Raw genomic sequence first — 17,103 nt, 5'->3', positions numbered from 1 at the left:
CCATTAATGCTCCCCAGTGTGATACCTTTTGAGTTTCAATGTTTTTACAGAGACAAAAAAACATTATGCCTAACCATTTGCAGCAGATATTTGATTCCCACATTGACTGAAATGGTAAAGTATTGTCGTGGAACACTTAACAAATCAAAAGAAAGATTAGGTAAACCAAGGAATTCACTTCACAAAAACCTTTATTAAAACTTCATACAAGCAGTATGAAGGCTGAGCAGTTCTGCAGAACAGCTCTCTTCGACCTTGTCACACACATTTATACCTTTGCACACACCTATTCTTGGCGCTTTCCTTTCAGGAGCCACCTCTAACGAATCCTGTTTCTGTATTGCTCCACCACTATTTTCAAACCACTATTGCTGTCTGCATGTTCTTCATGGCTGGCCAGCTGTCTCCTCAGCTTTCTTGCCACCACAGTCAGGTTTCCCTTCATGACAGTTTAAACATAAATAATAGGCATGCAAATCTAAACTTACACCATATAGGCGGGTTTCCCTATCATAGTATCAGTCAAAGGTAGGGGTGGTTATCCTAACAATATATACTGTAAATCCTTTTTAAGGCTGCATTACAGTCTAGTAACGCAATACGGCGGCGCACGGTGGCGCAGTGCACTGCACTGCTGCCTCACAGCAAGAAGGTCCTGGGTTTGATTCCTGCCTGGGGTGCTGTTGGCACCGTGCTCCGGGCCGGTTATCTCCAAAAAAATGGGTGTCTTTCTGTGTGGAATTTGCATGTTCGCCCCGTGCTCACATGGGGTTTCCTCCACCTCAAGTCAGTAAGGACCCCCCCCCCCCAAAAAAAAAAACATGCACCCATCATCGTCTGACCAGCGATGGACACTCATCACCAGGTCCCCGGGGCGTCCACGAATGCTGCCCACTGCTCCTGGCTGTGCCCCCGGAGGAAGGACAAGCCAGGATGAGGTTTAATGCAGAGGCCGCCATCCAAAAGCGCGTGCGTGCGTGCATGTGTGGTGTGCTGTGTGACGATTAAAGATTCTTCTTCTGTTCAAAAGACTCTACTGGGTGTTCTCACCCACGCCTCTACCTGTTGTTTTTCCAAATATTTATCGTGTGTAATATCTTATGAAAGCAATAGCCACCCCCCCCCCCCCCCCAAATATGGTCAAAGCAAAGAAATCGAGGTTCAAAATAAATAAATAGATTAATTAATTATTTATATATATATATATATGTCGTGATATTTAATCTTGTCAATATGGCCCCGACCTAGACAAAGGTGAACGTTGCCGGCGTCGCAGGTGGGCAGAAAACGATCACCAACGCGCCTGCGCGTAGGGCGTCCGCGCACGCACGAAGGTGACGTGCGCGGGTCGCGAGGACATTCTGGCCAATCGGCATCGAGGTTCGGTGGTTCGTGGGCGTTCCAACCCCCCGACGGAGAGCGAGACGCAGACGGCGGCCAGGCTACAGCAGTGCGACGCCCACACCCGGTGAGTGTAGAAAATTCACCAATAGCATATCAGGCAAATAGAGTTACGTGTTTAAAGTCGGTTGTTTCATCTCCAGAGCCGTCCATGGTTATTAGGGAATACAAATGAGCGGTATGTGTCAGAGCACAACCCGCGCGTCTTTGTTTACGGAACGGCTAGCTGGCTAATCGCTAGTGCTAATGGCTTTCAATGGGATCTTCGATGTGTTTTCAGCTCCATTTTGATAACCGTTAGCCATCGCGTTTTTCAGAATCATCCCCATCGATCGTCGCTGGGTTTAAAGTACACCGGGAGCAATCAAAAGCGCGCAGTCACCCGAGCCATAGATCGGTACGGGAGAAAACGCGACCCGGCCGACATGTTAGCATTTAGATGTGGGTGTTAGGTTTAGCTTGTGGGCGGAGGTGTAACGTCGTTCGCTCCAGTCCAATTCACTTTAGAATTAAAATGGCGTCTGGGTAAAAAAAAAAATATCCTCCTTAAATAAACCCTTCCTTAGGGTCTGAAAATGATGCATGATGACTATAGCGTTTTAATCTGTTACCTACGTAGCAGTGGGTTTTGTGAACGGCTTGGGTCCGTTTCAACAAGTTGTTGGCGTACAGACAAAGATGGTTGTGGGTCAGTGATGGAGAAGTGAGTGTTAAGATCATGAGGTCCACGTTCCCCTAAAAGTCAATTATACGGCTTTTTTGCCTTTATCTACCCGCATCTGCTGTGATTTTACAGGCCGACCTGATCGTGCTAAGTCGACCACATCTCAAACAGTATCTGCTACTGTATCATGCTTAACTTGGAAGAGAAAGGGGGGGGCACAATGTCTCTGCCCTTTGCGGGAGTGATTGACCTTCATGCTCCAATGCCCAAATCAATAGAGACCGGATCCATACACTTTTTTTTTCTGCTGGGAGTTTGAACTTGGCTTAGCATCTCATTAATTCCAATTATTGTCTCAGTTTTGATTTGTTCACGGTTATGTTTTTCCCTGTGCTGAAATATAAAAATAATTTTCTTTTTTGCATTTAACAGTGATTAAGTGCACCATCCGGATACCCAACAACAGTGAACCATCATCACCACCAGAGTGGTTACACTCAGAGAAACCATGGTAACTGGTTATCCCTTTAAAACTTTTTAGTACCCTTCTGAGTGTTTTGACAGGCTTCAAAGACCTAGATCTGATATTTCACAATCCAGTCAATAGGTGATTCTGGAGACACAAGACCAGACTAATTAACGACACATCACTCAAATAGTGCTCCAAACAAATTAAATCCATCTAATTCAAGTCACGTGGCTGATTGAAGCCGAGGGCAGACTGGCTCAAGGAGACAAGTATCTACTGCATTGCTCTCTATTCCAAAAAAGGTTTTGGCTCCATCTGGCTTAGCACCACAGACGCAAACACATAGTGACAAACTTGCCTGTTGTAATCAATATCTAAAGTAGACTGACCCTGATAGTAGATCTGTATTGTATGTGATCTCTAGTGGGGTCCATAACCCTATTGTTATTGTTCGGATTTTTACAATGTTTTTCTCCAAGGCACTTTTTGGGCTAAAAGTGCCTGGAACAGGACAACCACTGCAGCTATGGACACTTGTTAGAATCGGGACGTCACAGACATCTCGTGGTTCAAGTTTTATCCAAAGCGATCCACATACCGAGCAGGAATTAGTGAGAAACAGACAAAGTTTGGCCGGAAGTAGGCGAAGGTTCGCACATGACCGACACGCTAATGTTCGGAAACTTGCAGTCGGTGGTGGAGAGAGATTAATTTGTGAAGTAAGACGCTTTGTGACATCATCCAATTCCTTATAAATCTGTAGGTTGTGGCTATCAACGTCCATTCGCACCATGCGTGATGTGCACTCCTTTGCTCTGTAGTGTTTACAACCTGTGTGTTTCTGTGCATGTGTGTGTATTTTCTTACCTGCTTGACGTAGACAGAGCACTTTGTTTGATATTTTACTCCTTTGCCCCTTTTTGTAAATATAAATGCAGTCTGTTCCATCTAACCCCGTGCCGTGTACCTCCTGCGGCATTCGGGCCAGAACATACAAACTGTAAGAGTCTAAAACATTCCAAAACATATTCCTGGTTTGTGCCCTCACACATGAGGTTCACTTGCAGCTCCAGAGCAACGATTCCGGATTGTGTCTGTTTATTTTATTCCCGAAAGTTTAAAAAGTTGATGAAAAGTCTCTGAGGGACATGCAGTGTTTAATCCGTTTGAATGGAACCGTGTTGTTGGGAACTTCTGCGCAGATTGACTTCCTTCCATAGACACACCGTGAGGTAGGATTCTATGCATTACAGGTACTAGACAGCCACCTTCAAATTTTTATGATCAAGTTAAAACACGCAGAAAGTGTATCAGCTTATATTAGTAATTCCCACCATGTCATTACGTAAGCCGATGCTACGTTCATTGGGAACTCTGAAAATGTAACTAGTTGTAGACGTAATGCTGATCTAAAGAGCGACAGCACAAGCTGATGCTGCGTGCCATGGGAACTCGGAAAATTTGTGATCAGTGTCAATAATGGACCCTGTGTATTGCTGCCTGCAGCTATGTTTCTTATTATGCACTATTGAACATGAAACCCAAAGGACTACACATACCTAGTGTTTTCTATTAAGTAGAGGGCACGGCATCAAAATTCAATACCTTCATGATAATTGAACAAATTGCAACATTCTGTGATATTTGATACTTGAGCCGTTAATTCTCCTAGCACCAGTAGAAAAAACCCAAAACAACTAAATATTTTGTGAAGCAAATGTGTCTTGCAAATATTGTTTTTGTTTAATGTGTTCAAAGTTGTATATTACCTATGTATTACCAGAATTTTAAAATAATATTTGGATTCAATTGTTCAGGAATCAATGAGTCTGCACTGGAATACAACAAAAAATCAGGCAATACTCACCCCGAGCCAAATAAGAACCCTAGTTTTGGCCTGTGTACTTATGATAATTTTATGCTGCCCGCAGCCCCCTCCAAACCGCCTTCGTCACATGCGCATCTTCATGAATGATGACCGTCACGTGATGGCCAAGCACTCGGCCATCTATCCCACACAAGAAGAGCTGGAGAGTGTCCAGAACATGGTGTCCCACACAGAGCGGGCCTTAAAGTCTGTCTCTGATTGGCTGGACGAACATGAGAAGGAGTTGTCCAAGGGGGACACAGATGTCACAGAGGTCGATAAAGAGAGGTGAGGTATCCCCCTCCCCCCCCCCCGAGTCGAGTTATAATGGCGGACTGTCTCAAAATGTAGTAACTGAACTGTTGGCTTTCTGATCCATTGCATTCCTGTCCGGCGGCGGCCTCTAACTCTTCTAACATGGTATCTTTCCAAAGCGAACACAAGGATCAGGTCACCCGCACCCTGCGTGGGGTCATGAGGGTGGGCCTGGTGGCTAAGGGCCTGTTGCTGAAGGGGGATCTGGAGTTGGAGCTGGTGCTACTCTGTAAGGATAAGCCCACTATCGGCCTGCTGAGGAAAGTGTCTGATAATCTTGCTGTGCAGCTCAAAGTGAGTACAGCTGAATCAGCGCACTGTTGAAAATGCTTTGTAGCATCTTCAGAGAAGGGTTATCTTTGTTCTTACAATGAAGGAAATTATCAGTGGCCTGGAGATAATAAACACTCCGCTAGACGAACACCATGGATAAAGCTGTAGGACAGTCTAACCTTTGATAACACTTTGGTTCTTTTACATTTAACAATCACTTGGCAATGTTCTGTTTGGGCAGGATAACAGCAGCAGCAGGTGGCTAAAGCCTTTCCCGCACCCTCCTTCCCCATGTCACAGGCAATCACAGAGGACAAGTACACCGTAACCCAGCAGATCCGCGATGCCACTATTCTCATTAAAAACACAAAGGAACCTCCTCTCACCATGACCGTCCACCTGACTTCGCCCCTGGTCCGTGAGGAGGTGGAAAAGGTGGCTGCGGGAGGTAAGCCAAGCGCACAAAGGCCCCAGCCCAAAGGCCAGAGTCCGGCCCTTTGAAGCAGGGAGGCCAAATAGCCAAGCAGAGTGGCAAACCAGTTAGACAGATATTGTTTATTGGGCCTTCAATGGAGCTACGGGAAATTAATGAAGTATAATGGGATTTTGCTATGCTTATAGCTATCTAGACACTCTCTTAGTTCCATGCAATGTGATCCTACATTTTTGATGGCCCAATATACAGTATAGGACAGGTAGTTTTGACTGTCTGGTTAAAAACTAGCTTTCTCTTTCCCCTTTATGGTCAGGGCACCAACAATATGAAGGCTTACTGAGAATTAACAAAACAAAAGAGACCACTTTGTTTGCATGTGTTTTTATTTATATTGATGATGAACAGTTTGCATTGCAGCAAAAATGAGACGCAGAACTTGCGATGAAACTGTGTTTGGGTGCTAGACCCAGCAGTGCACTGTTGACAGTCTCGGATATTCCTTCGCAGAGGAAGCTTGGGGTTATAGATAATGATTAAGGATTCTGAGGGTGCACAGCTGAATGTCATGTTGAGCCACAGTCAGAATGCAGGAAAACTGCTCAAGAAGGCAGCCAGCGATGGATAGAAATTGACATTTAGCACTTAAGCCATTGGTTGACCTAAAGGACGTGTGAAATCACTGGCTTGTATTTTCTTTTGTACTTTTCAAGAAAGAATGGAGTTTTCTGTGCGCTCGCCCTTGACTTTATCCATAACCCTGTGCCGACGGCAGAGCCCAGATTGGGCATTTTTAAGCCATCAGTTTTGCTGCAGTGTGGACCTGTTTTGATACTTCTTTGTGCGTCTGATAACTGCTTGTGGTTCCAATTCTTATTCTCTCTGTCAAGCCTTCTAGTTTGTCAATTTTTAGGGACGCTGGACCTTTGACCAACTGGCCGCTCTCTGTCTCGGAAGGGGCAAAGTGCAGTATACCCAGTATAGGGGCATAGGGGAGGGGCTCCACCTCCCACTTTTTTTAACTGCAAAACAAAAAGCACTTAGACCTTGTAAGCGCTGGGATTGAGGCTTTCATTTTTAGTTAACTTTTACAAATTGAAAACAACCTCTATTTTAGCATGGACATTTTCTCCTTCACATATCCAGATATTACATTTTTTTGAGCAGTGATGACTTTCCACTCTCCCATATCAGCTACAGCCCACAACACATAAACTCCACTGTTGCTCCAGTGGCTTCTGAATTTTTTTTATTTTTGTTTTTACAATCTAATGTTGGAGAAAAACCCGCACATTAAGTTGGTGGTCGGGAACGCTTGGTGGTTCTCCAGTGGGGGGGTCCCCCTCCCCTTCCCCCTCCTGCCTGAGGTTTAGGAAGGCTGCCTGTGTTCCCCCTGGCCGGCTGACAGAACTCCCCTTGGTCAAACTGTACCTTGTCTTCTTATTCCACCCGCCAATAGAAACGCTTTCAGTCAACGATCCAACGGATGTTCTGGACAGGCAGAAATGCCTAACTGCCTTGGCGTCTCTCCGTCACGCCAAGTGGTTTCAGGTTTGCATCTTGTCTTTATTTGTCTCTAAAAAAAAAAAAAAAAAAAGTAGATTGGAGTTTGGATTGTTTTTGTTTACTTTTTTGTCGTATGTTTCCTTTCTTCTTTTTTGTCATTTATTTGGGTGTTCCATGTGATATTTATTCTTTACTTTTAAGTGTTATTTCCTGTAGTAATACTCAATAATCTGTATGAGCGTTTTTGAGGAAACCTTTGTCATTACTCTGCTGTAGAGTTGCTTTGCTCACTTAACCGATTCTACTGCAGTGGCTTTTATTTGAAGAACGTTGCATTTTACCGTCCTGTGCAGTCACAGACATTGACAGCTGCTCCATTTGAGTTGACAAATTTTACTGCACTTAAATCATCCCCAAGGAGAATTTTCCTGATAATGTAAATATAATGTCGGAGTAACATCTAGGTGCAATATTTCTATATAACCTTGGTGTGAGTGAGTCCTTTTCAATTGTTAATTATTTAGTTTGTTTTCGTGTGTGGACATCAGCTACATGTAGTGTAGGCTGCATGATATGAGGAAAATATGCAAATGTGCCAGTATGATGTAGGATATTGCAATGGCGATATGAAATGTGAAAATGCAGAATTTGCATGAAACATTTCTAAATATTTGTTTCATTTTATCAACCCTATATATGGAGTATAAAGTGGCAGAAATACAGCACTGGAAAGGAGGGCCTTTCTGTGCTGGTTTCAGTGTTTTGGCTGAACTTATGGTTATGTATCGAAAGTACTGCCAAGTAACTCAATTACTTCCCCTTTTGGGTACCAAATATTTTCACCTTCAGACAGTTCATTTTGCGCTTTCGCCAGTGAGGTTTCAATGTGTTATGTTCACTCCATGGATGTATTCGCCACTCTATGGTGAACGTTACATGTTCCTCTGGTGCAGGCCCATGTTTGATTTAATACATTTAGAAAAAAGCCCCCATTTTTGATTGGCTGTCCTTGTGGCCCTTTGCAATGTGTTTGTCGCGGAAATTCATATCGCAATAACAATACAAAAAAAATGCATTGTGTAGCCCTAATGTAGAGCCACTTCTTTCTGTGACGCTATGTTGTGTGGAAACAAAGTAGTTGATCTCTTCGGCAGTGAACTGTGTTGGTTGTTAGCTCTCATAGTGTTGTCTCGACTATGTTTGGCATACTAAAGTAACCAGCGGCCACAGTGTTTCCCACAGAACTAGATTCTATTTGTGGTGGTAGCTGACAGGGGCGGGGCGAGTGAGTAAGTGTCCCTGTTACACACGGTGCTTAAAATTAAGTAAAACAAAATGAGTAAAACAAACTGCTTTATTTCGAGTAACAGGACAGGCTTTCGCTCCCTCTCCAATGTCAAATTGCGCCCGGGTCGCTGACTCAGAGGACACACAGAGGACCCAAAACGTACTTGTGTATTTGATCGATGATATCCTATCGTTTTCGAGGGCTTTAGTGGATGATCAGAATGTCACATAAATAGATCCGGGGCTATTTAAGAGATGAATTTTTTTATTAACTAAACCCATTTGTCCTTAATATCTTCTCATATACTTTATACGTTAACAAATAATCGACAGTTTGTGTGAAAACTTTTACGACCCGCCTCTTTAATCTGAGTAGCTAAGCGACCATAATGTGCCATTGACGAACGTCGCTGCTGTTTGGTTGGAGTCGCACAGGAGAGGAAGGCGGCTGCACGTCAGAGTAATACAGAGTATTTGAAGCGGTACGCTCCAAACGATAACATTTAGTGACGGTGCCTGTGGTTTCGGAGGGCGTATATTTCAATCGGCAGCTCGGGCATAGCACAGAAATGAAGCGCTGAAATCTGCGTTGTGATTGTATAGGAACTAATACCATAGTTTTGGTAGCCAACCCAAACATTCCTTGCATGATCATGTTTTGATTCAGAGTGTGCACGGAGAGGAGGACTACTCACAGACGGGTCCATTGTCGATGTGTTTGTGAGCAAGCGAAAGAGAAGAGCAAGGAGGGGCTGAGCAAAAATAATGGCAAATTACATGTGGCGGTCAATGTTGATATTGTGGCGGGCTGCCACAAATAAATCAATGTATGGGAAACACTGGGCCATCTCTTCAGCTTGTACTGTTTTCGTAGAGCGCGGTGCCTCAGCTACCACCCGCACTATGGCTGTGTCTGTTTTCTGTGTGCTACAAAAACAGGAATATTGCACCTTGTTCATGTCTTTGGACAGTCGCCATACCGCCCCTCGGTATTCTCCGAAACATTATCTAATTCTAATGTATCGCTGTATTTCCTTCCTAAGCGGATCACGGTGAATTAAAAAAAATCAATTTCTAAAGCTTGTATTAAGCTATAGACTACCTTTTCATTCCTTCTCTCCTCATATGAATTGATGAGCGTGTTTCCAAATAACGGAAATCTACCACGTGTACAGCTGTACCTCAGTCAAGCCAGCCATTGACTTGCAGCCGTGTGTGTGAATGTTCCTTGAACTCAGTGACCATAAGTAATCTCTTCCCAACACCCTTCTCCCATCCAATTCAAACATAATGACAAAGCTAAGCGTTACTGTCTGTGTGGCATTTTTCTATGTTTTTAATCTTTTAAATTCTTTTGATTTAGATGTATATTTTCCCTGCGTGCCTCCTTCACTAAGGCTCCCTGTCCTCCTCCCACCCTTCTCCCTGCTTGTGTCCGCAGGCCAGGGCCAACGGGCTGCGCTCCTGCGTCATCGTCATCCGCATCCTGAGGGACCTTTGCTCCCGCGTGCCCACGTGGGCCCAGCTTCGCGGCTGGGTGAGTCAAGAGTCCTGACAGCTGTTGTTGAGCTGGCGTTCGCGCTTAATTTCTCTTCTTCGGTGTGTAATTTGACATATGCTAGGCTCACAGGACGGTAGTTGATGCTCGCTGATCTTCATATTTCCGTTGGCATATTTATTTTGTCTCGTCACAAAACATCGAGTTACCATTACCGTCTTTTAAATTCATTTATGGCTAAAGAATGTCCTTTCGTTTTTGTCACATTTATTAAACTTGACATCCTTGTGCTTTGCAGCCACTAGAGCTGCTCTGTGAGAAAGCCATTGGCACTGGAAACCGGCCAATGGGGGCTGGTGAGGCCCTGCGCAGGGTTCTAGAATGCCTGGCCTCTGGAATCCTAATGTCAGGTATGCAAAAAACCACCTGCATAAATACTCTTGATGGGGGGGGTACATTTATCACTTATATTATCTAGTTCAATGTGTCTATTCTACAACTCCTGCTTGTGTTCAGATGGGGCTGGCGTCTGCGATCCATGTGAGAAGGAGCTGACCGATGCTATCGGTCATCTGGATCGACAACAGAGAGAAGACATCACACAGAGTGCACAGGTGTGTCTCTGCAGGAGTAGGGCTAGTCTTAACCAATTAGCATACCCTATTTGCATTTTATTGCAATACACTCCATAAAATTTTTTTCTTTACTTTCACTGTTTTGCAGCTGTTCACCTAGATAAAATGTTATGTTATGTCAAAAACACATATATATATATATATATATATATATATATATATATATATAAATAATTTTATTTTTTTTACAGCATGCCTTAAGGCTCTCTGCCTTTGGGCAGATTCACAAAGTGCTTGGAATGGACCCCCTTTCCTCTAAGATGCCTAGAAAACCTCAACGCGAGACCCCTATTGATTACACAGGTACTCTACTTTTCCAATCAATGCCCCCCTGTGGAAATCAGGGGTAATGTGTTCAAGGTGTGTTCTGGTACGAGGGCTGACTTCAGGGGTCAATGCTTATTGGCAGCATTTCACCTCCAAAATGCATATATACATTTCCTTTTTTTTTTATTTGTGCTTTTTATGCAAAAAAGGGGGAACCCTTATAGAATATTTTTTAATATTATTTTCCCTTCATAGTTGCTTTAGGGTTAGTTCGACGCAGTTACGGTTTCTTATTGGGTTGTTTTCTGTCCAAAGTCCAAATCCCACCCAGCACAGCTTACGCCCCGCCAATGAAGAGGCCTATCGAGGAAGAGGAGGGGACCGATGACAAGAGCCCGAACAAGAAGAAGAAGAAGCTCCAGAAGAAAAGTAATTGCTCCTGAGCTCTCGTTTGGTTATTATTGTTTGGTTTGTGAGACCCCATCTTTCCATGTGGGGCAAACTCTGATTTGTTTGTGGGGAAGGAAATGTTCATTTCATATGCCTGGCTCTTATTTTTGTATTACTGTCCTGAGGTCTCCTTCAAGACCTTCATGATGGATGCATTGTTTGGCTTAACTCCTTCAGAGAACTACCAGATACAGCTCATTGTTCTTCTCTCCATGCCGGTTGTGTTCACTGACAGCCTTTTCCCTCTCCAGCAGCCACCGAGGACAAGGCCGAGCCCCCCCAGACCATGAACGCCCTGATGAGGCTGAACCAGCTCAAGCCAGGTCTTCAGTACAAGCTTATATCACAGACCGGACCCGTCCACGTACCCGTCTTCACCATGTCCGTTGAGGTGGAGGGGAAGACGTTTGAGGCTTCCGGCCCGTCTAAACGCACTGCCAAGCTCCACGTGGCCGTCAAGGTGATGAAAAGCGCCATGAACAAATTTTTTTTTATTTTTTATTTTTATTTTTTTTCTTAAATCAGTCAAGGCATTTTCTCTGTTCAAATTGAACTTTGAATGATCTTCCTGGATGTTTATAGGTCCTACAGGACATGGGCCTTCCCACGGGGGTGGAGCTAAAGACCGAACCAGTTAAATTCGATGAAGTGACTCCGGCTGAAGTCGCTGCCCCTGTTGAAGAGCCAAAACCAGTCGTCGTCCCTGCGGAGACAAATAGCGCTGCTTTAGGAGTGGCCGGTGGAGATGGTTCAGACGCCGCCGAGAACGCTCACCAACAGGGCCCCATCCTGACCAAACACGGCAAGAACCCAGTGATGGAGCTGAACGAGAAGCGCCGTGGCCTGAAATACGAGCTCATCTCGGAGACCGGCGGCAGTCACGACAAGCGCTTTGTGATGGAGGTGGAGATCGACGGCCAGAAGTTTCAGGGCACGGGCTCCAACAAGAAGGTGGCCAAGGCCTTCGCTGCCCTCGCTGCTCTGGAGCGTCCCTTCCCCGAGGGCTCCGTAACGGAAGTGGCTAAAAAGAAGAAAGGGCCGCCCGTAGTGGGACAGCCGAGGGTAATTCACTCCACATCACCTGTCAGCTGCTGTCATGATCAATCTTAATTATTCATATATGTATTTTTGTCAAGATTAGTCCAGGTCGACTGCATCAGTCAACGATTAGTACAGGTCGACTGCATCAGTCAACGTTTCTGATGTTATAAAACCCTAAGGCAACCACCGAAACTAATACGTATCTTCAAACTTACATTCTGTTACTTGACTGTCTGAGGTTCTATGTAAAAACAAAATTTTCATTTTATTCCAGTACCGAATGACTTACCTTGCTATCAAACTGAAGGAAACTATTAGTTATAACAGTTCATAGATTCATGTGATTTATAACCTTCCCTTTTCCTACTTAATACTTATCTCTGCCCTGTACCAAAAATATAGTACTTACTCTACTGTACTATGTAGTACATATATAAAGCCTTATCCTTGTTTGAGTAAGAAAGATATGAGTTGTCAAAAAGTCAGGCTTAATTTTCGTTAAACTTGTCTAAAAAGTCTTATTACATTTTTGTGATACCGGCAGACATTCTGACTACTCTAAAGTAGTTTTTTAGTGCAAGCTTGATAGCAGATGCTTAGATTTAAGTCATATGGGTCAAGTATTATTAATAGTACCTCCTCCAAAGTGCCAATGGCCAACAAATGCCATTTTTCTTGCATGCAGCACGCCCCTGGCTTCCCCATGATGGGGGGCCCTGCAGGCTGCGACTCGGCAAGCTCCAGGGGCCGAGGAAGAGGAGGCCGCGGCCGCGGCAGGGGTAGAGGCTTCAATAACGGCGGAGGATACACTCAAGGAGGTAGAAAAAGAACCATTTTCTGTAACACTGTAGTGTCAGCACGCCGCCCTTTTTGTCGAACAAACTTGATTGGTTCTGTGCTGTCCCATTAGGTGGATTCGGGACTTACGGATACGGGAACAATGCTAGCTCTGGATACAGTGAGTATTCGTTTCCTCCTTGACCTTCTCATTTAGTATCACTATCTTAAAGTGGACCTATTATATTCCTTTTTACACAAGTTAATATAGGTCTCTGAGGTCCCCAAAACATGTTTTTGAAATTTTTTTTTCTGCTGAAAATGCCGCTCAGATTATGCATTCGAGCCATTCTAACATGCGTCCAATCCACACTGTCTGAAAACTGGCTACTTCAGTGGGAGGAGCCACCCTCCCCAGGCCCCTAGTTCTGTGAGCCAATGGGGTTTGAGCATGGCTTCGGGCTTTCGTTGTATTTACTCCGTAACTTTCACTGATTTCACCTTATCAGTCCACCAAAATCTGTTTGTAAACAAATTTGACTCGAGAAATATGCATTCCAGTTGCTGAATCTTCACTCATTAGATCTACAGGGCCTCATTTAAAACGTAGTGCCGACTTTGGTTGCTGTGCTCCAGGCTTGAAGGAGACATGGAAACCGCACCGGGACTCTCACACGCAGGGCGTTTCATGTAAACATCGGAAAATAAAATAAATACGTCTAAAATAAAAACACTATTTTTCATTGGTTTTCTTTGGAGAAACGCACAGTGGATTGGATGACACTGTATATTAAGAAATCCTTGACAAGCTGACGTTTTGTTGACAACACCGATTTGTCATTATTTGACACTTTGGCCATCTCTAATATAAACAGTCGACATCATAACGTTATATATGACAGAAAATAAAGAAAATCATAATAGATCCCCTTAAAGTGTTGAAGTATTTTTATATTTAAATATATATATCTCTTTATCTTGACTCCTGAGGGTTACAAGGTCGTAATGCTGTACACCAACCGTTCAGTTCAATGGGAATGCCATTCACGTTTGACCTTGATTGCATCCAGTACCACAAGAACAATGCTCAAGGCTAAACAGGGTGTCTTAATCACTGATGCGATCAAACTGAGCTCAAAGTAATTGTTCCTAGTGTAATGATTTTAAATTTCTCTGCTTTAAGCCACAGGACTTAAACCCTTTTTACAACCTCTCTCTAACCGAAAAGCCCGTTCTTCCTTCAAGCAGCCTGTTTTTGAAGACTGACCTACATGAGTGTGACGGGAGCAGAGAAATCTAAAAAAGTTGACTAAAATAACCCCCCCCCACACACAAAAAAAAAAAGAAAATCTGACCAAAGTGATAATTGAAAAGTGCCAACTTTTATGGCAAACAAAATAAATGACCAATCTAATTTTGATATCTTTTCCCTTCTCTGCCCTGTCTCACTCTTTAGGTGACTTTGTCTCAGACTGCTATGGCTACCACGAGTTTGCGACATAGAGCTTCCCCAATCTTAAAAAAAAAACAACAAAAAAACAAAACAATTCTGTAGAGAGGAAAAAGAAAGGAAAAAACAAATAATCTAGTGTTCCAGCAGCATCAAAACACCCTCCACCGCGAGTCCACCACCCTGGAAAATTGGTTTCTTCTTTGTCTTTCCAATGGACGTGTCGCGTCCCACAACCTCAGAGAGATGGGACGCTGATGAGACGTAGCTGTAGTCGCCTTGTGTTCTCTCGGCTCCTGCTCCGGACGTACCGGGACGCCGGGATCCGCCCGAACCTCCGGCTTGGTTCATAAATAGCCTCTCCTTTACGTACGGGAAAGAAGCTTTGATTTGGAAAGGAAGAAGGAAGACCTGTGTTGACTCTGGAATACTGTCAAGACATAAGGGACTGGGGGTCTGTCACTAAAGGGTCTTATGTCATTAGGTCACTGTCTTTTTATTATACGTTGCAAAAATATACGCTTTTTTTATTTCTTTTTTTTTTTTTTATTATTTTTTTTACATTTTCGCTTTTGAACGACCAAACTGTATCACCTGCTGTCACTACATATTAAAGGATATGTTCACTATTCATCCTCGCCGAATGCTTTGTTGTTGAGGAACTTGGCACTCTGCTCAGGCCTCTGATGACAAATGGAGAACCTATCCTTTAACAGCACAGCTACGCTCATTGCTGCTGGATGCATGACAAATACAAAACCGTCTTACCCGGATGAGTGTTCAGTGCTTGCTATGTCGGTGTCAAATTTTTAACGTCATTAGATATGAATAAAGGCTCATGGCACTAAATGTTTTAGAATCTGATGTATGAGCTTTGAAGGGAAACTGTTTGTTCTCGCGGGTTTTATATGATTTAGCTTTTTTTTTAATAATAAATGTGATGTTGATATCAAATTTTGTGACGTTTTGCAAGTCTATTACTTATTGAATGCGTTTTGCCATCATGTATTGTTGAGGATTATTATATATGCAATGCACTTGTCACTGGTAGTGCAGTTAACAGCTTTTGTAATACACTGTCATTCATGGCTATCATTGCCATTCTAATCTAATGTGGGCTTCTCCTGTCATTTGTCAGATTTCTATAACAACGGTGGCACCAACGGAGGTGACGGGCCCTCAGCTGCCCCTTCAGGCGGCCCTCTAGCGAACCTAGCGCCAGGCGCGGCACAGAGTTCTTACAGCTCATACTACCAGAGCGATGGAAGTTACACGGTCTCTGCCGCCCCCAAACCCTCCGGCAAGAAGACCCCTATGCACCAAGGCGGGAAGTCACACTTTTCAGGTCCCCCGGGTGTCAGCAGTCCACCGCCGGGGGTCTACCAGTCCAGCATTCCGTCGGGGCAGGGAGCCTACAACCAGTACGGACAGGGCTATGGTCAGGGAAAGAAGAATTACTCCCAGAACCAGGGAGGAAGTGGAGCGTACTCCTACAGCACTGCCTACCCCAGCCAGGTGACCGGGGGAGTGGGAAGTAGCCAAGACTACGGTTATGAAGGTGAGAAATTTTTTTTATTGTATCCTATTATAATTTAACCAATGCCGGGAAGCACAGTATTGGAGCCAAAACAGGTTGGATGCCGATCCTCTGTATTGATAACTTTATTTTCTTTTCTAGGCTACAACAGCCAGACAAATTACAACTTGCAGGGAGGCGGCAGCAGCCAGGGCTTCAGCTCCAATCAATCCCAGTACCACACCCAGTCAGGATACGGAAGAGGAGACCCCAGTATGAATTACCAGTACAGATAGACTTTATCATCCGATAACTACTTGATATCATTACCAACAACCATCCCGTGTCCCTACCTAAAGCCTTTTCCAAAGAAAGAAAGAGATTGATTGCTGACTGGCGCTACACGGCGTTTTCATGTGCTTCGGTTTTGTGTGTTGAAATTTTGGGCACAACATGGAAGAATCATTCGTTGAATGAAATGAAACTGCCGAGTTCGGTGGCCTGGTCAGTATTTTGTCTGGTGTTTTAGGTTACCTTGGTTTTCAATGTATCCCACCAGTCCCTGTCCTCATTATCAGTTTATTCATTCTAACTGGGTTCCTTTTCTGAAAGGATTGTTTTATATGCAAAGCTGAATATATGTGACTTATTCCTCATGTGCAACAAGTGAACATTATTTTGACCACTTAGTTTTTCAGTCCTGAGGATTGTTGTTGGAGTTTTTCTTTTTTTTTTTTTTTTTAAACAGTAGGCCTAAAACCTGCTTTTTTTATTGCTTGTAGTTGTTGTTAATCTTGTAATATTTTACCTCATGCGATGTAGTTGAATCCTTTGAGATTACTGGAAAGACTAAAATGTCTTAATTCCACATTTCTGCTTGGTGTAGCCTTATTTGGGTGGGATGCTTTCTGTTGAACAATGTACAAGAAAGTGTTTGTACCAATAATGTACCAATAAAGGATTTTTATTTTGAAGGCCTGATTTTATTTTCTGAATGAATGGACTGAGTAGTGTGGGCTTGGTGTTTCTATGTGAGACAACTTGATCTGTTGTCTGGAAAAGATCTGTGTATCTAAGTGTGTGTGTGTGTGTGTATGTATATATGTATATGTATATGTATGTGTGTGTGTGTGTGTGTGTGTGTGTGTGTGTGTATGTATGTATATATGTGTATATATATATATATATATATATATATATGAACTTTTTTGTAATTTATATTGTTATTTAATGATCAAAATGTAATTTGTGTTC

General features: G+C 43.5%; 1 protein-coding gene across 3 annotated transcripts; it reads left to right on the top strand.

The window, feature by feature from the left end:
* Window positions 1-1,440: 1,440 nt before the first annotated feature.
* On the top strand, window positions 1,441-16,823 carry ilf3b (interleukin enhancer binding factor 3b). 3 transcript variants are annotated; one of them, XM_080008911.1, is made up of 17 exons: window positions 1,441-1,468; window positions 2,498-2,576; window positions 4,466-4,689; window positions 4,836-5,010; window positions 5,290-5,437; window positions 6,882-6,973; window positions 9,657-9,752; window positions 10,012-10,123; window positions 10,230-10,327; window positions 10,540-10,651; window positions 10,931-11,044; window positions 11,317-11,525; window positions 11,648-12,127; window positions 12,792-12,924; window positions 13,017-13,064; window positions 15,472-15,891; window positions 16,012-16,823. In XM_080008911.1, exons 2-17 carry the CDS (start codon window positions 2,574-2,576, stop codon window positions 16,143-16,145), a joined length of 2,598 nt encoding a protein of 865 aa, XP_079865037.1. In that variant the 5' UTR covers window positions 1,441-1,468; window positions 2,498-2,573; the 3' UTR covers window positions 16,146-16,823. The 3 variants fall into 3 exon arrangements, with proteins under 3 accessions (XP_079865037.1, XP_079865036.1, XP_079865038.1); XM_080008910.1 differs by lacking the exons at window positions 1,441-1,468; window positions 2,498-2,576 and having other exon boundaries at window positions 4,231-4,689; XM_080008912.1 differs by lacking the exons at window positions 1,441-1,468; window positions 2,498-2,576; window positions 15,472-15,891; window positions 16,012-16,823 and adding an exon at window positions 14,340-15,292 and having other exon boundaries at window positions 4,231-4,689.
* The last annotated feature ends 280 nt before the right edge of the window (window positions 16,824-17,103 follow it).

This window comes from Zeus faber (assembly GCF_960531495.2).
Source record: "Zeus faber genome assembly, chromosome: 11".
In the NCBI taxonomy this organism is placed as follows: domain Eukaryota; kingdom Metazoa; phylum Chordata; class Actinopteri; order Zeiformes; family Zeidae; genus Zeus; species Zeus faber.
Note: the sequence above shows the minus strand (reverse complement) of the source record. Positions and strands in the feature narration are given on the sequence as shown.